This window comes from Notamacropus eugenii, chromosome 3 (assembly GCF_028372415.1).
Source record: "Notamacropus eugenii isolate mMacEug1 chromosome 3, mMacEug1.pri_v2, whole genome shotgun sequence".
Taxonomy (NCBI): Eukaryota; Metazoa; Chordata; class Mammalia; order Diprotodontia; family Macropodidae; genus Notamacropus; species Notamacropus eugenii.
In genome coordinates this window covers 14,099,333-14,124,553 of record NC_092874.1, presented here as the reverse complement: position 1 = coordinate 14,124,553, position 25,221 = coordinate 14,099,333, and the positions used below count along the sequence as shown (strand labels likewise).

The window sequence follows — 25,221 nt, the reverse complement described above, 5'->3', positions numbered from 1 at the left end:
GGGGCCATTTTCAAAAGCCACCAACACATCACCACCACTATCTGGAGGGAGCTTGACAGGCTGGCATAAATTGCCGGCCACTGAAATGAAGCCATCTGTGCACTTGGTTAGAGGCTGCCTGGCCATTCTACTCCAGAGGACCTAGGATTGTTTTTACAGCAGCCCCTGTGCTCTTAGATTCCTAAAGGAGGCATCCTAGCACTGAGGGAAAGGCCTGGCCCAGGGGATGCTAAAGGAAAACCCTTCTCGGCTTCAGCTGGTGCAAGTCCTTCTTCATCCAGCAGATGTCAACAGCTACTGCCAGATGGGGCCTTGGCTGGCAAGAGCCTGGGGGGTGGCGACAGCAAGGATCTCTAAAACAAGCTGTGCTGTATATTAAGGGTTTTCCCAAATGCAATTAGGACTGTTCTCATATTCTCTATCTGTCACTCTCCTCTTCCTCCTCCTCCTCTCTCCCTTCACTTTTCCTCTCTCCTCCTCCTTCATCTTCCTTTTCTCTCTTTCTCCCTTTTCCTCCTCCTTTTTCTTCCTCTTCTTTTCTTTCCTCTCTTTTACTTCTTCTTCTTTCTCTTCTTTTTCCTTATCTCTTTTCCTCTCTCCTCCTCTTCCTTTTTCTCTCCTTTCTTCTTCCTCTCTCTCCTCTCCCTTTCTCTCCTCCTTCCCTCCCCCTCCCTCCCTCCCTCCCTCTCTCTCTCTCTCATCAGTATCTTTAGAAAGACAATTTCTTTCCTTTCTCATCTCTTCCCCCCAAATTGCAAGGAACAAAATAGAATTTAGGGGGTTGTTTTGGTCACAAGCAGACAGCAGACATCACACGCTCTCTCCCTCTTCCCATCTTCCCTTCCCTTCTCTCTCCTTCCTGTTCCTTTTTTTTTTTTAGAAACTGTAAATAACTCAAAAGATAATAATAATTGTTGACATTTTTGTAATGCATTAAGTCTTAAAAAGTGCTTCACAGAACCATGGAATTTGAGAATTAGAAGGGATTATACCCATATAGATACATATATATATGTGTATATAGATACACATATATACACATATATGCATATATATATGTATATACACATATATGCATATATATGTATATACACATACATACACACACATATATCAGTTTTCTAATCTAACCCATACATGAAAGTAACCCCCTGTCCTGAACAAATGGTCATCTCCATTCTTCTGGAAGATGTGCTGGGAGGGGTTGCTCTCCCATGAGGCAGCTGGTCCACTGCAGGACAGTGCTCCTGATTTGGAAGGCTTTTTCTGCCATCAAACTGAAAGTGGCTTCCTTTCAGTTTCCCTACTGCTCCTGGTCAAAGAGAACATGTCTAAGCCTGCCCCCCCCCCCCATAACAGCCTTCCAATTCCATGCCCCCTCTCTTGTGCTGCCCATCCTAAGTCATCCCTTGCCTAGGCTGAAGATGATCAGCTCCTTCAATCCCTGCTCAGCACCACTCTGTGAGGACAGTGTTATTGCCCACATTTTACAGATGAGGGAAATGAGGCTCAGAGAAGGAGTGTTTTGCTCTGTGGCCACACAGTGAAGAAGTGGCAGAACTGAGTCTTTGAACCTTTTTCCTCTATGGCAGGCTCCCTCATGTAATTAAAATCCTTCCCCATTCACTCCCTTGGAGTCTTCTTCCCAATTCCCGGGGCCAAGGGGAAGGATCAGGTCATTGCTTGCTTCCTGCTGCTGCTTGGAGCACTCAGTTGCTCAGTCCTTCCCCTTTACAGTAGTCTCTAATCCCACCCTTTCCTCATCCATGTTTTTATCATCTTCTTCAATCGTGTCTGACTTTTTATGACCCCATTTGGGGTTTTCTTGGCAGAAATACTTGAGTGGTTTGCCTGTTCCTTTTTCCAGTTCACTGGACAGGTGAGGAAACTGAGGCGAACAGTGACTTGGCCAGGGTCACACAGCAGCTAAATGCCTGAGGTCAGATTTGAACTCAGGAAGAGGAGTCTTCCAGACTGCAAGCCCAATGTTCTGTGTCATCTACCAACCGCCAAATTTATGAACTCTTCAATGGTACATGGCTCCCGGTTTTCCTTTCCACCTCCTCTGCTACCATCTTCAGGGACACTGGTGTTCAAGTTCATCATTCCTCTCACATCCTGACTGCACAATTCTTCAGACTTTTCAGCCTCAGCAGCTTCCTTTCTCTGTCCCCTTCTAGCCATAAACTTTCAATGTCCTTTGGTCCCTTAGACTCTACCATTAAAAAAAAATGCTTCCTCCAAGATCAGGAACTTGGAAATTCCCCTTTGTGACCACAAGCTCCTTACCTTCCACCTCTTCCCCTCCCCCACCTCTGCACTAACCCTGCTGTTTGCCTTCCATCCTAATTCCTCAAACACTCAGAATTCTTCGACCCTATCTCCCCCACTCTCTGACATCTCATCTCCATGGCCAGCCTTGACCCCCAGAGTCTGCCACTGGCCACTACCCTAGAAACCCTTGTCTTCCTTATTTCACATTATTCCCAATCTGGGAAACCCCCCTTATCTGATTTGTGGGTTCCTACAGATAGGAGATGTCATAGTGTACAGAGAACTGGACGCGGAGTCAGGAAGACCTGGATTCAAATCTAGTCACAGACACTTAGCCGCTGTGTGACCTGGGACAATCACTTAACCCTGTTTGCCTCAGTTTCCTCATCTGTAAAATGAGCTGGAGAAAGAAAGAGCAAAACACTCTAGTATCTCCAAGAAAACCCCAAATGAGGTCAAGAAGAGTCAGATACGACTGAAACAACTAAACGACAAAGCTGTATATCATTCCAAAACGCAACAAACAAAAACAAAACAAAACAAAACCCAACACAGAACTCAAATGGCCTCAGTTTTCTCAGTTCACAGTTGGACCATTTCTAATATCCCATCCAACTTTAAAATTGTGATTCTACAGTCTCACTCACTGTGAATTCTGCTACATGTGTAACCTCATCATGCCTGGCTGATCTGTGGATAGGATGATGGGATCATGAGATCATGGGTCCAGAGTGGGAAGGAATCTTCACAAGTGAAGTTACTTGCCCAAGATTCTGTTTTCCAACGTTCTCCACAGCTGCTCTAAACATCTCCCTCACTCTTCCATTTTAACAGCTATTTTAGTTCATGGATTCACAGAGACGATTGAGCTCTTTCCACAGCAACGGCATCAATTCCTCCTCTTTACTCCTTAATACTTCTCAGTAGAGCCACCATTTGGTTCTCCTTCCCTTCAGTACCTGAGCAGCAGCTCCTCTTGCTAAAGCTAATTGGACTACTTATGCCCTGGGATCTTCAGGCTCTGCCACTTACTTCTTGTGTTACCTTAAAGAAGTTACTGTTTCTCTCTGAGCCCCTTTCCTCCCCTGTAAGATGAGAGCTAGACTAGATGATTGGTGAGGTTCCTTCCAAGTTCAGAGATCTAGGATCCTAGAATCTTATGGCCTATGTGACCTTGGGCAACTTACTGACCCTCTCTGAGCTCCAGATTCCTCTCCTGTAAAAGGGATGGGATAGACTAGATCCTCTGTGAGGGTCCTTCTAGCTTGAACTCTCTAGGCCAATGATTTTCTAGGTCTGGGCTCCTCCAGTCATCTCCCCCTCAAAGTCTGCACAAACTCCAGTCCTGAATTTTGTCTTCTGTAAAATGTGCATACTTCTAGTAGCTACCTCATAGGGTTGTTATGAATACTCTGTAAGTCTCTAAGAATGATACAAGTGTTGGCCATTATTATAATTTTGACTGCCCCTGCCAGGGCCCAAGCCCTCATCACCATCTGCCTGGGTCATCACAGGAGCCTTTGGCTTTGGCAGGAAGTCTTCTTCCCTCTCTTCTGTTCTATTTCCAATCCATCCCACATATTTCTACCTGACTAGTCTGCCAAATACACTTATCTGGTTATATTCATCCTGTGCTTCGGACCTCTCAGTGGCTTTCTGTTGTCTTTAGGGTCAAGTCCTAACAGCTTTACTTTACATCCTAACTCTCCACATTTCAGGCCCATTTAATCTTTCCAGACTCATCTTTTCCTACTCCCCTCCAAGTTCCTTATGCTCCAACCATTCATTCATTCCATCAATGAGCATGTTTAATTATCTAGGCTGAGTGCTGAAAGATACAAGGAAAGGCAGACCTTGCCCTCAAGGAACTTACAATGAAACGGGAAGAATTTCCTCTGCTCACATCATTCCCATCAATACTTTTCCCTCTTCTGTTACTCTTGCCACATCCTACCATACATCTACCCAAGTTATCCTCCCAATCAATGTGTTGGATTCTTTCCTCACCTGACAAGGAAGGCTCTGAACATATACAATGGGCATGAAACAATTGCACATTGAATCAAACTGTTGGATTACAAAGGGCTGTGTGTTACTGTAGTCCACAAAACACATCCTGGACTATGATGGGATGGATTCTGGATATGTCATCTCTCCCACTCACATCAGAAACTCCACTGGGGTAGAGAATAGTGTCTTCTCTCAAGTAGATGTCTCCTCCATGGCCTGACACACAGTCATTGCTTTATAAATATTCCCAAAATGGGAATTTGCAATGGAATTCCTGCTCTTGGTTTGTTTCTTCTTATATTTTAAATTATAATGTCCTTGTTGAGGGAAGGAATTCACTCCGAGACACCAGTGCAGACAGATAATCAGGAAGGGAAGAAAGTACAGGTCTTTCTTCCCTCTTTCCTTTTTGTAGGATAATTTCTCACTGATTTAGTACAAGAGAGGAAGATACCCTTCCTAAAGCCTGGAGAAAACGTATGGAGAGCCTTCAGTCTTGTTTTCTTTCCTTCCTATTTTTTTTCTATTTTTACTTGTCTGCTTCAAGGACCTGGGCACAAGAATCCTACTGGAATTCAGAAGGACCTGGTTCCTGGTCTTCTGCCATCAATCTTAGCAGCTGATGTATATGGATGTGTTTTGTTTTGCTCTGGGGGAATCAGTTGTTAAACTTTGCTCTGGACACTTTCTCTACTGTTTCATTGAGAAGCAACTGACCACAAGGGTAAAAATACAGTGACATCAGAAGGAAATTCTCTTGGGAGTGGGGTAGGTTGTTGCATTAAAAAAGGAATCAATCTCCTCAGAATTTTTAGGGTGTGTGTGTGTGTGTGTGTGTGTGTGTGTGTGTGTGTGTATGCATTTACATGCATGCTAGAGAAGCTTACATGACTTACCTCTATTCCCTGGGTTTCCTCAATGAACCTTCTGCTGACAGAGAGCAAAGCCTCCTGAGGCCACTCATGGAACCAGTCAATAGCTGTGCAGTTTACCAAAGCTGGGAACTTGCGAGATCTCACTCTTAGAGTGTGACCAACAGGAGAGAAGCACAAAATAACCTGTGGAGAGGTGGGGGATGTGGACAGAAATCAGAGGAGGGCACAGATAGTGGAAGGGAAAAAGGGCTGGATCATGGCCGCAAGCTGCTGAGTGGTCATCCTGATGAAGATGACTTTCCCTAATGAACTCATGGGAAAACCATACGCCCTTACCCAGAAATGAGTCTTTTATATAGAACCTTGACTGTTTATTAGTACCTTCCCCTCTGAGGATACCTTTCTGCCTACTTAGCATGTATCTTGAATGGACCTATTGATAACTACCTGTTCTCTCACCCATTAGAATGTAAGCTCCATTGGGATAGGGACTGGTTTTTGTTTGTTCGCTTGTACTTTGTATCCCCAAGGCTTAGCACCACACCTCCCCCACTGGATGCAGGCAAGAAATACTTGGTGATTAATTGATATATGAGCAACAGTAAGATTTTGTCTTAAAACACTGGTCCTCTCCTTCCCTTCCTCTTCTCTTTTACACTTTTCTCAGGAGGGGTTCTCAGATGGATATGTTTCAAAATCGGGAGGGCAGTCACAAATGGGAATGCCCACCTAACAATGTGAAACTCAAGGAACTAATCTGAAAGCTGGGATCAAAGATTCAGAGGCAGAAGGGACCTTAGAGATTAACCGGTCATTTCAATGTCATTCCACTAAAAAAATCCAACTCCGCAGCCTGTGCTTAGGGCACTGAACATTCCCACCTGGACTTGAAGTTCTACACTCTTAGTGAAATCCTGGCTCTGTCACTGACCACCTGTGTGACTTCGGACAAGTCACTTCATCTCTCTGGCCTCAGTTTGCCCAGGTACAAAATGTAGGAGTTAAATTAGATCACAGGATCATAGTTCTAGATGTGTAAGAGTCCCCAGGAGTCATGTGGTCCAACCTCCTCATTTTATAGATGAGGAAATTGAGGCTCAGGAAATCAAGGGACTTGCCTCTAGTCACCCAGAAAGTAGAGAACGGAGGCATGATGTGAACATGGGTTTTGATGTAAGAACCTGCCTTCCTTCCCTGGGCCCTTCCAGTCATACTCATGACTATGACACTATGAGCTGAGGTGCCAGCACTTCTTTGATTTTTTCAGAAGAAGCAAGGGAAGCCATTTGCCTGAGAGTTGCACAGCTCATCAGTGGCAGGGCTGCTTGGGATTTGAACTCAGGGCCTCTGCTTCCAAATTCATCACTCTTTGGACACTTTGGAGTCAGATTGAACCATATTGTTCCCCAAGGGCCATTTTTCTTTTGCATATTCCTAAAGTAATGAGAATGTCTGTTAAAACACGCTTCCATAGTGAATGAATCTAATTAAATATATGTGTGCACACAGGAAGATAATTTCTGATTTAAAGTTTTAAGAAGACTGAATTTGTTTTTTATGGATCACAAGGCTTTACCAAATACCAGTGATAATAATAGCTTATATTTTATTATCCTTAAGCATTTGAGAAGTGCTTTACATATATTATCTCACTGGAGTCTCTCAACAAACCTGAGGAGAAGGTGCTATTATTGTCCTCATTTACAGATGGGGAAACTGAGGCTCAGGGGTGAAATGACTTGGTCGAATGCCTTGTGAATGTTTGAGGCAAGGTTTGGACATGAGTCTTTCTGACTCCAACACCATCACTCTGGCCAATGCCTTTGTATCTGGGTGGGATTTTAATGATGTGGAGGGGGAGCGGGTTTACAGACTTTCCTCAGGTAATTCAAGATCAGAGAATCATAGAGTCATAGAACTGAACACGTGCCTTCATAGGACATCCAGGCCTGACCTGTTCTAGGACTTGGATGGCAACTGGACCATAGTGGGCACTCAATCAAGTGCAATAAACTTTGAATTCAGAGTGGGAGGACTTGGATTCAGATCCTGATGGTTGACCTTGGATACATCATTTCACACCTCTAGGATTCCATTTCCTCAAATGAAAAAAGAAGGGGTTGGACTTCTACTAATGGTTTCTACTATCCCTTCCAGACCTAATCCTAGGTTTACCTTCTGGCAGCTTAAAATATAGGCAGGGCAAATTTCCTCGGCAAGCCTATCCCCTCTGCTTCCTAGGGCTTGACCCAGACAGGGTCTTACTTGGTCTCTGCTCTGAAATCTTTTGGGGTTAGCAAGGGCCAGGCCCAAGTAGGGCCCCTTTCTCCCACAATGAAGGAGAAAGGGCCTCATTTTCTTTATTTGTTAATAAAAAGGAGTGGTTGCAGAGACTAAGGGATGGTACATGAAGGTATGGGAACGTTCTTGCCACTTAAGAAACAACGGATTTGTCAAACTTGGAGGAGCATGGGAAGATTTATATACAAGCAAAATCAGGACAACAATATACGTGATAACTCCTTGTAAGTAAGAAAAACAAAGAGAACAATAGGAAGAGAAACTGAGTGCTCCTCAATGACCAGGCTAGCCACTGACCATCACACAAACTGTTAGGTTCGTACTTGGAAGGAGCTCAGAAGTCATGTAATTTAACAGCCTTATTTTAGAGAGGAGGAAACTGAGACCTAGAGACTTGATCACTGTTGCATAGGTACCAAGTGCAGAGCTGGGGGTTACACTAAGGTCCCATGACTTCATGGTCAGTGGAAAAGGGGCAAGCATCTATTAGATGCCTACTATATGTCAGGCGTGAGCAGCTAAAAGAGCACAAGCACTTGAACTTATAGGGAATCAGCATTCTGCTATTTACTACCATGTGACTTTGAGTGAGTCACTTAAACAGCTTTCTGCCTCAGTTTCCCTATTTGCAAAATAAAGGGGTTTGAACTCGATGGAAGCTGGACTTTCTTATTACTCTAGATCTGGGATCTTATGAAAGTTTTGGGTTTTTACCACTGTATCACAAGGTCTCCTTTTACTTATGAATGGAACGTTAACATTTGGAATATAATATCTACAGTTTTATTTTTGCCATGGGCTAACAACTAAGTTGGAAGACCTCTAACCTGATTATAAGCTGTTCAAGAGAAAGGGTCTTAGGCACCTATTTCTCTTTCACTCATCATGGGAGCACAGTCAGGTGCTCAACAGCCTTCCTTCTAGAACTCCAACCTGAAGAAAAGAATGATAGATAACACAAGGACAGTATTTATTCAGTGGTCACTGTATGATGGGCATTGACTAAAGTTCTAGGCACACAAATGTAAGACAATACCCAAAGGGGACAGAATCATGTAGAGTATGGTTTATAAATGGCTAGGAATCCAGGCAAACCAGAGCCTTGGGAATCACCAGGGTCACAGTCTAAGTGATTCTGGTGGGAGGAGCATCCAGCCATTCTTCCAAATTCCATTTCCTGCCTCCAAATGTTTGCACAAAGGCCAACCCTCGCAAAGCTGGAATAGCTTTCCTTCTCCTGACCACCCTTCTTTTGTGGTGCTGGGATTCTGCACCAAGGGCCATCTCCTCAGTCCAGCAGAGGTTGCTTTGGTAGCTGCATGGTCTAAATGTAAGTCTTTCCCTTGCCTTGCCTTCCTCCAGGAACCCAAGGATGACTCCAGAGAAGTTTCAGAGGATGCTATGGTAACACCCAGAGGGACCAATCAGGACTTCACATGTTTTCTTAAGGAATCCCTCTATGCTCCCAGGCTAGTGGAGCCCTAAATGTTAAGGAGCCTGTTGGTGTGTTTATGTTGAGGTTTTTTAAAGAGACAGATACCCTTGGTTGTCTACACTGAGCGTCTGGTAAATGAAACTGGCATGGTAGGAATTAGCTGGAATGAATGGAATCCTGTCCTCTGAAATATGTCTTCTGACTCAAGAATTTTTCTCAGTATCTGGAATAATGGCATAACCTGTGGAGCTGCCTCTAAATTCAAGTTACACAGAGCCCAGAAGCCTGGTTAAGATGGGAAACATGTTGGTCATCCTAAGAACAGAGGATCCAAATTCTGGGAGGCCCTGGGTCTTTGGAAAGCTTACAAGGCTCCATCAGCTTTACTCATTACTATTGTCGCTGCTGGTGATGGACCAATCCCCCAACTCTAAAGCTGAGGAAAATGAGGCTCAGAGCAGTTAAATAACTAACGCAAGGTCACACAAAGAGTTAATGAAAGAGGTGGGATTGAAATCCGGTCCCATGACTCAAGACCATTGAACTTGGAGTCATGAGACCCATGTTTGAGAGCCAGTTTGACTATTATGACAGTGTAATATTGTAAAAGTCATTTTCTTCCTTTGAATCTATTTCCTCATCTATGAAATGATGGGGTTGGATTCTGAGGCCCCTTCTGACTCTAAGCTGTGTGATCTACTAAGTTCTTATAGTCAGTTCTTCTTTCAATGGGAAACACAGGTAGTTCATCTGTTTACATAGGTAGTGTCCCTGGTCACCCAGGAAGTATGTGGGAGAATGGAATTTTGAACTCAGGTCCTTGGGCTCCCAGATCAGCATCCTTTACACTATATTATTGCTTCCTCAATGCATGTGGGTCATTAGTCCAACTCCCCTTCATTTTACCAATGAGAAATATAGAAAGGAAGGGGTCAATTTATGGAATTTCAAGCTAAAGGAATTTAGTTCTCAACCTGAATAAATCAGGTAAAAAGGTGACTTTGGGACCTGGATTGTCTGGATCATCACTTTCAACTATGACCCAACTTGTCCCTTGGCTTTGCCACAAATATTAGGGTTGCGAACTTAATGAGAAGGCAGGCAGACAGCTGTGAAAGGAAGAGGGTGCTTTTGCACAGCTGTGCATAGTCATTAGTTACCATCTGGTCTAGGAAAGTGCATTGGTCCATGCTGGGGATCAGTGAAGTGGGCATGTAAGTAAGGTGGCCTTTGAGTGCTTGTGCCATAGACTTGAATGGGGTGAGGATGTGCAAAGGATAAAGAGTCATGTCTGAATTAAATAAGTGAGGCCAAGAATTAGAGAGCTGAAAAATGTAGTAAAAGTGTTCATGAATGGGGGAAGTTTATGTGCAGGTTTTATCCCCAGGCAATGTGAGGTGACCATGTGAGTCTTATGGTCTGGATCTCTGGAGAGTAAGTAGCTATTTCCATCTCCTTCCCCTAAAAAGACCTCATCTTATTAGAAAGAGTGGAGCGAGTGAGAAGGAAAGCAGAGGATAGAGGTGGTGAAACATTAAGGGATGGGACTGATTCTCACAGAATGACTAAAATCTGGCACAGTGATGATGAGCCCTAACAGATGTGAAAGCTTGAATAGCAGATTTTTGGGTCCCCAGTCATCAGAGGATCATAGCTTTGGAGATAGAAGGGGCCTTAGAAGTTATTCAATCCACCCTACCTCATCGTTTTACAGATGGAGCAACTGAGCCTCAAAGAAGTCGAAAGACTTTCTCAAAGTCAAGAGGAGACTAATTAGTGGAGTCAGGCTGATATTTGGACCTAGGCCCACCAAATTGAAATCCGGTATTCTTCTCTACTCTGTATCACAGTGCTTCAAGGAGAGGCTTCTACCTGATCATGGATTTGAACCCTGGACTTTCAGATGAAAAGTCTGATGCTGTGACTGAGATATCCAAGCTACTGCTAGTATCCAGATGCCCTCAGGCCATGCAATACTAGCCAATACTGTGCAAAGGCTAAAAGGGGTCATGAGTGGAAAGCATTTAAGAAGCCCTGCTCTAGCCCACCAGACCTCCAGAGACCTCTCCCTGGGGGACTTAATCCACCAACCATGGAGCCATTGCTGTCAGACTGTGCTGTACTGATTGGTGAAGACAGGCAGCCATCTATCCATGGCCCTTCTGTTGGTCAGCCCCAGCTTCAAGACCATGGTTCAAGCTCTCCCCCGCTCCTTCTGTATCGGTATCCTGAATGCTAGCACAGTGCTTGGCACATAGTAAGTACTTAATACACACTTTTCCTTCATTCCTATAAACAGTCACCATGGATACTTCCACCTCAGAAAATCTCTCTTAAAGAATGAGTCAGAAGGTCCCCAGGGAATATGAGAAGGAAAATAAAAAGGAAGAAAAAACACCTGTCCATGGAGCAGCATTCTTTCTTAATGGCAAATATTCATATATAAAAATTAACCCTTCAATTGGCCCATATGTGCTTCCTATGGCAATAAATGCATGGATGCCATGGATTTGCTTTTGGAGTCTGTACCACAGAATTTTCTATTCTAGTCACCTTTTTCTGCCCACACAGGTATGCATTGTGACTCCTTTGTAATAATCTCGTTTTCATTGTGTGTTGGACTGTATTCCAATGTCTTTGAGCTATGATCTCATCATGAGTACTTCTTTGTGCCTCGCCAACAGAGCTCACTCTATTTCATTGGGTAATGGAAATTCGAATTGCTAAATTTATCCCATTTCTTTTACAGTTGATTGAGTTTGTTTTTAGACCAAAACAACACTTTCTTTCTTATTTACCCATAAAGCTTTTACCTGGAAGTCCTGGATGCGTTTATCCTCAAAGGCTCTTAAGAGTCTTCAGGAATAAGATGGAACCCAAAGATTAGTAAGCTTGGATAAGTCCTGGGGCCTCGATGAGAAACATTCCCAAAATGTGAACGCTTTAATCCTCTTAATATCGACTCTTCTGAAATCTGCCTCCAGGTTTTCTTTGGACAGGCTTTCACTCACTTCAGTGATGCTATTACCTCTCAAGTGCAAGTCCATTCCACATAGCTCCCTCACCAAAAGGGCCAGATGGATTGTTAGTCCCTTTCTGGACTGTAGTCTAAGCTGAAGTCTCTTCATGTATGTTCTTTCATTCATGTATACTTGCTTCTTGTCTAGTCATCCCACACATGGTTGGTAAAGGGTAATAGTTCAGGCAATTCTTTCTCAAATAAAATTAACCAGAAGAGCCAAAACAAACAGTGGGATAATTCGAGCTAAAATATCTCTACTCAGACTTTTCTGGATAATGTAACATAGGGTGGGTTTTGGGACTTTTGCTTGTGTGACCTGAAGCTACATGAGACAGTGGAAAGAGGGCTAGAATTGGAGGACATGAGTTCAAATCCTGACTGTTATATAATCTCTTTGTGACCTTGAACAAATCACCTTTAAGCCTCAGTTTGAAATATAAAAAAACAAGGAGGTTGGAAAAGATGGTGTTCAGGTGCCTTCTACCTCTCACTCTATGATCTTGCTACTTGCCCTGGTTTATGTGGAGGTCTTTAGGGTTCATCTAGCCTAATGCTTTTATTTTACAGATGAGGAAACAGGTTCAGAGATGTTAAGAGACTTTGGCAAAGTTGCAGAGCAGATAAGCAGCCAAATTGGAGTTTGGGTTTGGATCACAGATTCATGAAGAGATTCAGACGTCATCGATAGTCTGGTGCCCTCATTTTATAGCTGAGGAAACTGAGCCTTAGAGACAGGAAGGGACTTGTTCAAGGACACATAAAGAATCAGTTATGGTATCTGGTAATCTGATACAACCTAGGCCTAAATGTACATTCTTCTGACACCTTCCCTAACAAGCAAGTACCCAACATTTCTTGGCTGCCATATTCTACTAGTGACTCATATTGAGCCTGCAGTCTACTAAAACACCTAAGATGTTTTAAACACAAACTTCTGTCTAATTACATCTACCCCAGTTTCTATTTGTGTACTTGATTTTTTCACAGTAAAAGCTATAAATGACGTAGATTTTAATGTTTCCACATATCTATAATCTCACTCAGTCCCTCTAACAGGGAAGATTGCAATCCATCCACATCTCTTCATCCTGCCCACATCTTTCTACTCAAATTCTCCCTTTAGATCCCCTATGTGATGATATATCAGGTGTCTGGGTCATCAGATTGCAAGCCCCTTGAGGGCAGAGACTGTCTTTTGCCTTTCTTTGTATTCCCGGTGACTATCACCAGTGCTTGGCATATGGTGAAGACTTATGAAATGCTTATTGGCTGGCTGTCCATCTAACTACATATCATAGTCTGGATAACAGGCATGTGTCATCCACTTGGTTATTCTTGCATGGATAGTTACATTGGATGCTTTTGGATGATTATGAATTCCAAGTCACTACAATCATCTAGGGCTTGATGCAATGTTAGTTCAATGTCATCTGCAAATAGGAACAACTGGAACAACTCAGAATCTATAATGAATCCATCGAATTCTGTGTTTGATATTCATGCTCCATCACTCTGGCAAATACCACGGGTAAAAATATCTTCCTGTTTTATTCATCACTTGATATTAAACAATCACTGAACAAAGTTACCTCTGGTTTTATATCTTCAATGGAATTTGGCATACTTGTGATATATGAACGGGATGCCTTTCTTGAAGGAGAGACTTTGAGGCAGTGTTTTGCTCTACTAAGTCAAATGGTTTTTTAACAGTCAACAAATAAGTCCAATGAGAGCTTGTACTCTTCATAGCTTTCAGTCAATTGTATAGTGGTGAAGATCGGCTTGTGAATATTATTTGCAAAAGCCTACCTAATTCCCTTTTCCTAGTTTCATCAAGGATGCCCTTGATGTTTATGTAGATTTTTCTAATGAAAAATTTTGTAAGAGATGAGAAAGTTGGCACATGGATCAGTTATTGCTGGTTAGTTTTTTCAGGTATTTATAAGGTTTGAGGGTTTGATCTTGTCCCCTTTTTCTAATACTATAGGAACAGATTCTTCAATATCTTCAGTATGCTGTTGTCTCCAGCATAGAACCTCATTGTGTATCCCTGGTGTACACATTAGTTTAGTCCATTCACTCTTCCAGTTTTAAATTTTTAGTACCATTTCTACATCCTGAAAAAGCACATTGGAGACCATGATGACCAGATTTGGTAAGTTCATTATCACTGACAGAAAAAAATGGTTTATTGTAGAAATCTTTTGTCTCAAATAATTTCTATTTTTTATACTGTTTATCTAAGTTTCTCCAAGTTACACTTAGAATACTAAATTTCTTCCTTAAATCCCCTTTGGTTGATTTTATTTGGGTCTCTTACCAGACTTCCTTCAGATCTATTTTGCCCTCCTTTGCTTCTCACTCTCAATTTGCTTTCTAAAGATAAGGTAATCTTTTATCTTCCTCTATAAGCTTTTAAAGAAGTTTATATTCTAAAATGATGTTACCATTGACTGCTATCTCAACTTGGCAAGGAGATCAAATAGTGTCACCTGGGTAAGGTGATTTCTAGTCTTCTTTGGTTTCCTTGCATGGGTACAAGTTCTCACGGGTTAATTGTCCTTTCTTAATGGTGATCACTGTATTTAAGTTTCCTTGGTAACTTCCTTAGCTGATGATATATCAGCATCTCTTCTTGTATCCATTTACCATTTTGATCATTAATTGGTGTTTAAATAGGTCAGGTTGGAGTTGTCTCAAGTGTGATAACTTATTTTGAAAAATGGTTTTGATCTTTGCCTTAAAAGGTATAAGTATAAACTGATTGATTTGAAGTGACTGATTTGAAAATCCCACATCAATAACCAATCATTTCCTGTCTGTTAAATATAATCAATTTCTTTTTTGAGGAAGGGGTTTATTTGGCACTTGCCATGCCTCAACTTTTCTCTTTAAAAATATTCAAAATAAATTGGAATGAGGAGAACCAAGACAATATTGCACAGAGAAACAACAATATTGTATGATGATCAAATATGAATGACTTAGCTGTTCTCAGCAATACAGTGATCTAAGACAATTCCAAAGGACTCATGATGAAAAATGCTATCCACCTCCAAAGAAATAACTAATGGAGTCTGAATGCAAATTGAAGCATACTTTTTTTACTTTATTTTTTTGTCTGTGTTTTCTTTCACAACGTGACTAATGTGGAAATGTGTTTTGCCTGACTATACATGTATACCTTATAACAAATTGCTTTCCTTCTCAAAGAGGGGGGGTGAGTCAAAGGGAGGGACAGAATTTAGCACTCAAAAATTTATAAAAAAACATTAATTTTTTTACATTGGAATAATATTTCAAAAAATATTCACTATATGACCATATATGTATATTATCAAATTGCTTGTCTTGTCAAGGAAGGGGGAGGGAAAAAAAGGAAGGGAAAGAATTTGGAACTTGAAATTTTAAAGATCAAGGTTAAAAACTTTTGTTTACATAATTGAGTTGTTGAGTAAAGCTACATTATCTTTAGAGAGCAGATTGAAAGTGAGAAGCAACGGAGGGCAAAATAGATCTGAAGGAAGTCTGGTAAGAGACTCAACTAAAGTCAAACAAAGTAACTGAGAAAAAATAAAAATTAAATATCAAAAAATAAAAACAATGTATGACATATAGTCAGGAGGCTTCTATATATCCTAGAAACCTTCATCTTAATTAGATTTCGTCCAAACCTATGGCCTACTGAGAAGTTTTTGGACCTCTGCTCTACCACTTAAAGCAACAGCTATCACTCAGAGCTCTGTGATTTTATTGAAGGAGCTGCTCAAAATTGCAGATAGCCAAAAACCTCCCAAAGGTAGTCCAGTGCCAATGGACAGAGATTTTCCAAACTCACGATAAGCTATTAATGGCTCAGCCATCATCACTTGAGTCCAGACATTTAAATGGTTCCAAATGTAACTAAATGTATTAGCCCAAGGAAAGCATGAAAGAGACGAGGCTCCAAATCCCTAATATCTATGTAAATACCATTTACATAGCACTTTGTGGCTTGAAAAGTATTTTATGAATAACCTCATTTTATTCTCACATATCCTTGAGTTTTGAACTCAGGACTTCTTGATTCCAAGTCTAATGCTCTGTCCAATTTGCAACTTAGCTACTAAATATATTTCTTCCCCCCTCTTCATAAGAATTACATATTAAAATTTGGAGAATGTCTTGATCTCCCCAGATGGTGAGTAATGAAGTATTATTGTTCAACCAATTAATTAATCATTGAGTATTTATTGAGGGCCTACTATGTGCTGGTACTCTACCAGGTGTTAAGGATTCAAATACAAAGAATGAAGCATTCCCTATTTGCAAAGAGCTTACTTCTAATAAGGGACATAAGAAGTACATATAAAAATAAAAACAGCAAGTAATCACATCGTATAAAGGGGTTCGATCCAAGGTAGCTTGGGAGAGAAGGCCTTAGCACCTGGATGGGGGGGAGGGGCTCAGAAAAGGCTTCATGGTGCTGAAGACCCTTCTCTATGAAGAAGGGGCAAGGAGGAAATGTGTTTGAGGCATGAGTGATGGCCAGTGGAAAGACACAGATATGGGAGATGGAGTGTCCTGAGTGAGGGAGAGAGGAAAGGACAGTTTGGCTAAATTCCAGATTGTGGGAGGAATGTCCAGTGAGGCTGGCCTTGTCAGGCTGGGGTCAGGCTGGGAAGGATTTTCAAAGCTAATCAGAGAAGATGGTACCTGATCCTAGATATAATAGGGAGTCACTGGAGTTGAGGAAGGTATTCAAACAGGTTAAGCAGATCTGTGCTTAAGGAAAATTACTTTCTAAGCAGTGGGGAGGATGGACTGGAGTGGGGAGGGTTTGATCTCAGGGTTCAGAAAGCTTCCTCATTTTCCTTGCTATTTTGCTCTCAGCTCAAAAGTTCATAATTTCATCCATGTGGCTTGTCCCTCTCCCAACAGAAGTCACAAGTTCCTCCATGTCTTATAATTTCGATGCAGTCCTTGTCTAAAAGTTGCCCTTCTGGGGATGAGTCCCCCTGAGCTTGGCCAGGGCTGCCTTCAGCTGGCAGGCATATTGGCTGTGGTTACATATGAACCTAGCGCCTTTCCAGTTTGGTAGAAAATGCCAGACCTTGAACATTTGCAGAACTCTGACTTCAGGGTCATCTTCAACCAAGAGAACATATGGGAGAAGGTAGAAGTCTTTAAACTATAGCTGGTTTTTAAAGGTATAAGTTTCTAAACTGAGCATAAAATTTGAGAAAGACAGCTATTTCCATCTTGCATATCTAATATCTAGCCAAGTTTCTTCTTTGTGACTCTTGAAAGAATAACTTGTACTGTTAAAGATTAACTGAATTCTGTGACCTCTATTTTTCAATAGTAGTGACATAGGGTGCCCAGAGACTCTGGTCCAGGGCAGCAATTTTGGAGGAAACAGCAGGGATCTATGTACTATTGCTTAAGTAAAGTAACCTTTCTGTGCACTATGGTAGTCAGCCAGAATCCAAGTCAAGGCAGGTTGGAAGGTGGCTGGGTCAAGAAAGGCCAATAAAAGAGAAATTACAAAGGGAAATTCTTAATCTGCAAGGAGAAACACATGGGCACATGGCCACAATTTTGAGAAGGCATTTGGTGCCCATCCATCAGCTCTGAATGGGAGCCAATGACAGACCATCCGGATCATGCTGTAATGGGAGCTCTGTCATGGGGTTTGTGGGTCACTTCTTATACACAGCCAGGTTCTCACTGTCCATGCATCCCCACTGGGAACTGGTATTCAGTGGTGAGCATGGTTAATGGGGTGGGAACTCTGCAGAATTCAGCTTGACCTGCCAGGTGGGCTCACTGGTCCTTGTCAGATAGTTAGCTTGCCACAGAGATGGGAAGAAGGCTCCAAGCCTCAGATTCTTTAGTAGATGTTCCCCCTCCCCACCAAAACAAAAACAAAGAAAAGAAAAAAGAAATAGGCATGGTCTTTGAAAGAAACTGTTTTCAATGAGTTTCCAGTGAGGACAAGCTTCATGTAAACCCATGACTGAATGAGGATGGCAACAGATGACCCTCATGTGTGCCATGTAACTTACAAAGTGCCTTGCATATCATGATCTTATTGGTTCCCTCTTGATACAGAAACTTCCTCTGCCAAAGCTAATCATTCAGGGCTTTGCCCTAGTCCCGGACAAGTTAAGTAATTTGACAGTCTGTATTTGTGCCAGTCAGGATTTCAATCTAGATCTTCCTGCCTGTAAGGTTGGTCATCTACACATAATGCCATTCCAGTCAACACAAGATCTAGAGGGAAGTAGGATCCTTATTACAGTTTTGCAGATGAGAAAACTGGGGTTTACAGACAGTAAGTGATTTGTCCAAGGACAGAGAGAATCACAAGATCTCAGATTTGGGAGGACTTTCAAGGTAATCCATCTCTTTCAACTTGTCCCTAAATGAGGAAGCGCCATGTGAACTAAGCCTTGAACAGATCCAGGGGTCCCAAGAGGCAGAAATGAGGAAGGACAGTGTTCTAGACATGGGGGACCACCAGTGCAAAAGCCTAGAGGCAAGAAATATAATATTGTGTACAAGGAAAATGGAGTAGAATGGTTGGACTGGATGAGAAATAGCATGGGAGGAGTGGGGTGGACAGACTGCAGAGGACTTTAAAGGTCAGACAGAGGACTTTGTATTTTTTTCTTAGAGGCATCACGCGGGCTCTGATGCTTGGTGAGTAGCAGAGTGACCTGTCAATTTGGCAGCTGTGTGGTAGGTGGATTAGAACAGGAAGAGACCAGAGGCAAGGAGACCAATTAGGAGGCTATTACCATAGTCTAGTCAAGAGGTGCTCAGGGCTTGAACTAGGGTGGTGACTGTGAGAGATGTGCAAATATTAATAACTGCCTTCTATAGGAAGGAGTGTCTTTCCTCATGTGGGAATCAATATCTCCAGTTATTGTTTTCAGAACTGTGAATTTACATACAAAAGGACCTACAGAATCATGTCAAAGTAAAGACTGGGGGAAAGGAGAAGAAAGGGCGAATTCCTGACCCTTTTAGGCAGTAATGGATTCAGGGGGATTATAGGGATAGAAAAGAAGGTCAGAGAGAAAAAAAAATTATACTTCCATTTCCAAAGACTTTATCCTTATTTGCAAATCACAGACAATTTGGTTGTACAAAGACAAAAGTTGATACTCTGATGCTGTTGATTCATGTGGCATTACCTTGGGTCCAGCAATCAGTCCAAGGGTTTCATGTGTATGAAAGGGCATTTCTAAGGAGGTTGCCAGGTCTGTGATCAGGCAGGCTTCTCTAATTTGGGTTTGTCTATAACCTTCCAGTCAAACCATTTTCTCCTTTCTGTATCCACTTTATGATAATATATTATTGCCTCAAACTGAGTTCTGATGGTGCCAGGATTGGTATTAAGGTGCCCTCTTCTGCATGTCCCAGGAAGATATACATAACTGTTTCAGGGTTCTCTTTAAAGAGATTCTAGACACCAAATATTTCAAGCCTTCTGTGATCTCATACTCTCTCCAACCACATTTGCCTTTTTATACTAGAGAGCTTCTATCCATGTCCTCCTGTAAAGTCTTCATGGAGAGAGGTTAGAGGGAAGTGACTTCCCTGTGTGCAGGTCTTTGTCAAGATCTTGACATTATGGATCATAGACATAGTGCCTGTCTGTCATCTCTTGCTCTCACTACATGATGGTCCCACATTTTCCTCTTCTCAGATCTGTGACAATATCCTTTGTGCCACTTCTTACAATTCTTTGTTGGCAATGGGACACAGTCTTGTTTTTACAAGACATGCATATCTCCATTGCCCTTTGGTTGACTTGCAATCGTGGATCTTTGAAAATTATGGTGTTGTCATACATGATCTGTAGCCAGACAGCTTTATTGGAAGAACACTGATGTTAAAAAAAATGGGTTTTTGTATGAGAGCTAAGTTAAGGGTCGTTAAAAGCATTCTGTAACTTCCCAAAGGCAGTGTAGCCAAATCTCTGCCTTCTATTCATTTGTAGGCCATTCCACTAACTGTAGGATTTGCAGATATAGGTACAGATGGATGAGTGCAACAGGTTGCCTATCCAACTTCATATAATCTAAACATATACCATTTTTCATCCACTTCATTGTTCCTGTGTGGATAGTTTGACAAAATGCCTCCAAACAGAGTAACAACAGAATGCCAAGAGTTTCTTGAAGCAGTTAGTCAAAAAGGGACTTTGGTCCTAAAGTTCTCGTAAGCCAAATTGTCAGTAATTCATGACATATTTTCCTGAAGATATATTATAAATGATCCCCAACTCAGCCTGTAAAAACCTATGGAACTCATTCACTTATTCAGTCAACAAGCATTTAATAACATGTGCCAAGCACTGTGTTAAGTTCTAAGGATACAAAGACAAAAATTCTGCCCTCATGGAGTTTACATTCTGTTGAAATACTTTCAGGAAGACATGAGTTCAAATTTAGCCTTAGACATTTACTAGATTTGTGATCCTGGGCAACTCACTTAACCTGTTTGCCTCAGTTTCCTCTTCTGTAATATGGGGATAACAACAGCACCTACATCTTAGGATCAAACGAGATAATAATTGTAAAGCATCCAGCCTAGTTCCTGGCACACAGCAAGTACTATATAAATTGTAGCTATTATTGTATAGTATTCCACAGTTACTAAGTTAGATTATCCTAACTGCTCTATATAACCGGATCAATGAATGAAGGTGTCAGCAATCATTCATGTGCCTGCTCCGTGTCAGGCAATGTATGAGCTGTGAGGGATCCAAAGGTAAAAGTTAAAGAGCTTACACTCTCCTGAAGGGGACTGTAGGTACATATATAAATCTCTACAAAACATATGCAAATAAAGAAATACAGAGTAATGGAGAGGCCAGAGAAACACAAGCCAGGGGATTGGAAAAAGCACCATGTATAACATGGCATCTGAGCACGAAGAAAATTAGAGATTCCAAGAGGCACAAAATTGTGAGGACCCTCATGGGAAGAAGATTTTCATGAGGATTTAATGAGTGCAGAGGTGCAGTTTAGAGGAAGAGGCATGTCTCCCCCAAGCCCTGAAGTGAACACTGATCCCTCCCCAAGTCCCACCTATCACAGAGTAGAAGAGAAAGGGGATTCGCTAGTACCAAGCCATTGGGGAGATCTGTAGAACCTATGGCAGAGTATAAGCTAGGAAGGGGTTAAGGGTAAAGATGGCAACTTTGATGGAATGAGGCAGAACAGTGAAGCGTTGGGGCCACCTGCTGGTATGGTCAGGGGAGCCTGGCTTCAGGCCTGGATGACTCTACACTCAACCTTACCCATCTGTGCTTCCATAGGCTTGAGGGCCCAAGTGATCCAGGCTTCACCTCTCATTGCAACCACTTTCTCACTCCCCTTCTGAGGCTCCATTCTCCCTTTGGTGAATTTCTCCAACAACCTCCATTTTGAGGAAGGGTCCAGACCAGCTAGTCTTCATTCCCTGAATTTTCCCGCCATGCCCAATGAGGGCACCTTCTCCCCATTGTCTTTTCAGCTTTGCATTGGCTTCCCCTGTTAGAAAGTGAGCTCCAGGAGGGCAGGCACTGCCTTTTGCTTCTCTTTGTAGCTCCAGAGCTCAGCACAGTGCTTAGCACATAGCAGGTTCTTAAGAAATATTTGTTGACTTGAGAGATTCTGCTGGCTACCTGATCTCTTTTTGACCACCATCCTCCCACTCTCCATTACTCCCACTGAGGTCTCTCCTCTGGCCCAGTGTGGAGCAAATTCTGGCCTCTTGACTTTCCTTCTTCCTGTTCTTGAACCAAGCATAGATGGACCTTATTTGAGTTTTATGAAGGTTTTTTTTTGAACTTGGTGAGGATGGGAAATGGAGCATTGAAAGACCCCCTCCTATCTCTCTCTCTTCTTTGCGCCACCACAGAGAAAGTGGCTCATTGCTGCTACTGGCTTATGGAATCTTTGGACAACTACGCGAACTGGGGCTCCTTCCTGGTTTGGGACCAACCTGGGCCTTTCAGCACTGGAACTAAGGAGAGCTGATGAGGAAAAGGGGGAGAGGGGGAAGGTTGGGGCAGGTCTAAACAGATGGAAGGAAGCAGCCAGGAGCCTGCCAGACAAGCCCAGTGCTGGTACTGGTGGGGAGATGAGAGAGAGAGGAGGAGCCTTGGGGGGGGGGGGGCTGTCTCCCTGGGACTGATCCTTAGAACAGGAATCTTGGCACAGCTAGAAGTGAAGGAGGAGAGGTCCCAGGAAATAGTGGGTTAGAAGGAAAAGGAGAGGAAGCGGAGTTACAGAGGCAGGATTTATATCAAGTAGTAGCAATGGAAAAAAAAGGAAAATTGCTGATTGTCTCAGCTTTGTCTGCTTGTTTCACAAACAATGACAGAATGGTAAAAGCCCCGGCTCTGAAGACAAGGGACCTGAGTTTGAATCCTTCCCCTGACACTTTACTGCCTGTGGTACCGAGTCATTCAGCTTTCCTGGGCCTCAGTTTCCTCAACTATAAAATGTCAAGTTGGACTAGCTGGCCCCTGAGGCCCTGCCCAGCTCTAAACTATGAACCATGAACCATGCTTAGATACAAGAGATGGACATACATCAGGTCCCAGGTAAGAGGGAGAGACTGCCTGCCAGGCTGCAGACAATATACCTGCCTCCAAGCACTTCTTTTCATTTCAACTATCATTCTAGGATTCTGTTGGAAAGTACCTTGCAGATCAGGACAACCCAAAGCTGGGAGTTCCATGGAAAACACAAGGCACTTGGGAGGATGGGCACTCAGCTCCCTGAAAGGATACCCTTGATGGCTCACTGGTGGCTGGACCTTCTGCATGGTTTTATCTATAGAGGTGGGAGGGCCCTGTCAATACAACACATAATAGGCCGCAGGAAGCAAAGTTATGGCTTGGAGAGGAAACCTAGCAGCCCTCCAGGCTCAAAGCTCACCGTTGAATGGGGTCACACTTCTATCTGTCACTCAGACAAAGGACAGGGTCGAGGAGATGCAGGGGGCAAAGTGCTCTCAAGTTAGAGCCACTTCACAACCTGTCCCTGTTCCACAAAGCTCCTCCCACCCCTGGAAGAAAACAAAGACACATTCACAAATGGCTCCAAGAAGGATTGTTTTACATGTTAAAATAATTTGATTGTTGTGAACAGTGTAGAAATCCTTCTTAGCTCGTGGGCTGCGGCACTGGCCAGGTTTGGCCTGGAGACCTCTGTTCTGAACAGTCAGGACCTTGGTGAATCCTAACTCCAAGATCCAATCTACTCCTCAGAGCCTTGTGTCATCTGAAAATCTGGTCAGCGTTCTATCTCTGCCTTTCAGGTCACTGCTAAAAATGTTAATTGATACAGTATCTGGGGCTCTCTACTGGGGAACTCCCTCCCAACTAAAATGAAGCATTTGCTAATGACAACTTTTGATGTCTGCTCATCTAGCCAGAATCCTAGAATTCTAGAACTGCGAGGAACCTCGGCAACCATTGAGTCCAATTCATAGCCTAAAAACCCCTCTTCATGATAGCACATCTGGCAAGTGGTCATCTAGCTCTTGGTTGAATGTCTGAAGGGAAAGGAAACGCCCCCCTTGGGAGGCAACCCATTGGCACAGTTCTAATTGTTGAGAAATGTCTAGATTTACCTCTTCACCCACTATCCATGGTTCTGAGTTCTGCTCAAAGCCACCTAACTCTACTATCATGTAGCCCATCTCTCTCCTTGTCCACAGGGATACCAGGAGAGAGTGTGAAATGTTTATCATCACAGTTTAAGAAGGACATTGATAAACTAAAGAGGATTCAGAAAAGAGGTATCAGCATGGTCAAGGACCTTGAGTCTATATCACATAAGCACTGACTGAAGGAACTTGAAATGTTCTAGAGAAGAAAAGATTCAGAGGGCACCTGGGATCTGTCTTAAAGCATTTGAAGAAGGGATTAGGCTTGTTCAGCTTGACCTTGGAGGGAAGAACAAGGAGCAGTGGAGAGAAGTTGCAAAGAGGTAAATTGAGGCAGCATGTTAGGAAAAATACCTTCCTACCAATTAGAGTTGTCCTAAAGGGGATTGAGCTGTCTGGGGAGGTGGTAGGTTTCCCTCATCAAAAGTCTTTAAGCAAGACTAGATGATCCTGGTCAGATATGTTATAGTGAGGATTCCTTTGAGTTAGAGGTGGGGCCAGAGAGACAACAGGGTCTCCTCAAGGTAGAAATTCAGTGCCAAAGTAGTCTGAAACAACAACTTTTAGTTGACTACAAATGGGGGAGGGGCCCAGGTTGGCTAACTTTCATTTCCTCATAGATGGGCCTCTTTACCCCAGAATCTTCTCAGTGCCTGAAGCCTCCTCACCCTGGACAACCCCTCCATAGTGCCAACCATGTCTCTCACTGGTAAGCTCTTCCTGGTGCCTCCTCTTGGGAAAGGGCTGAGGCCAGCCAGCCTTCATTCCCTCTCTCAGCTGTGCTTTCAACATTTGGGATTTCAATGCCATGTCCCGTGTGGGTACCTTCCTCCTGCCTCTTCAATTCTTAATTCTCTTTTGCACACTGCCTTGCACACTGGGCAAGAACTGTCTTTCTTTCTGCTTGTGGTGCCTGGTACACAGTAAGCATACAAAAAATGTTTGTAGCCTGCCTCGGCTGCTTGTCTCCCACCCCAGTCCCTCACGTAGGTTGGTGCTTTTGGTTTCTTGCAACAAACTGGGATGACCGGAATCTAGTCACCCCTTGATCTCTCTCAAACATTTATGCAACATGTAAGCTTTGTCCTCTTCCTGTTCTAAGTAGTCTATGTTTTGGTACAAGTTCTCATCCCAAAGGTGATGGCATCCCAGGGCTGGCAAGGTGCCCTCCACTCTGACCTTAGTCTTGTGAGCCTACCAGGATGATCTGATGTCTTGGCGCACATGGACAAGTGAGTGGAGACACATCCCAGACCCTGCCCCTGGGGAACCCATGCATTCTTTCAACATGAACAGCTGAAATCTAAGCCCACATTCCCAATCCTGAAACAGGATCTCCCCTCTCCTTCATCAGCCCCTACAGTGGCATTTTAACTCAGTGTCTTTTACAGAGGGCACTGCATCCTTACTTTGAGCTGCCGCCGCACTCTGGCCAGAAAGAACTTCCAACAATTTTCTCTTGTGTCAGTGATGCCCAGGTCCCGGACCTCATTGTGAACTCCAGAAATTATCTTGTCCACGTCCTCATCAGTGAAGAGATCTGGGATTTCGCCTAACCCCAAGAGAGTAAAAGAATCATACTATACTTAATAATAGAAAATTGTGAGCCAGCCAAGGGGTCACAGGGTCACAGGTTAGAGATGGAAAAG

At 42.9% G+C, this 25,221-nt stretch overlaps 1 protein-coding gene across 10 annotated transcripts in view; it reads right to left on the bottom strand.

Moving 5' to 3' along the window:
- The window catches only part of DNAH11 (dynein axonemal heavy chain 11), a 302,015-nt gene that overhangs the window by 89,729 nt on the left and 187,065 nt on the right, over window positions 1-25,221 (bottom strand). For all 10 annotated transcript variants that reach the window (XR_011976511.1, XM_072650882.1, XM_072650884.1 and 7 more), the window contains 2 exons: window positions 24,982-25,124; window positions 5,181-5,342 (listed from right to left, as the gene is read on the bottom strand). Coding sequence is in view for 9 of the 10 variants with exons in the window: in XM_072650882.1 (XP_072506983.1) it covers window positions 5,181-5,342; window positions 24,982-25,124 (305 nt within the window). In the remaining variant the exon portion in view is untranslated. The remainder of the gene's footprint in view (window positions 1-5,180; window positions 5,343-24,981; window positions 25,125-25,221) is intronic.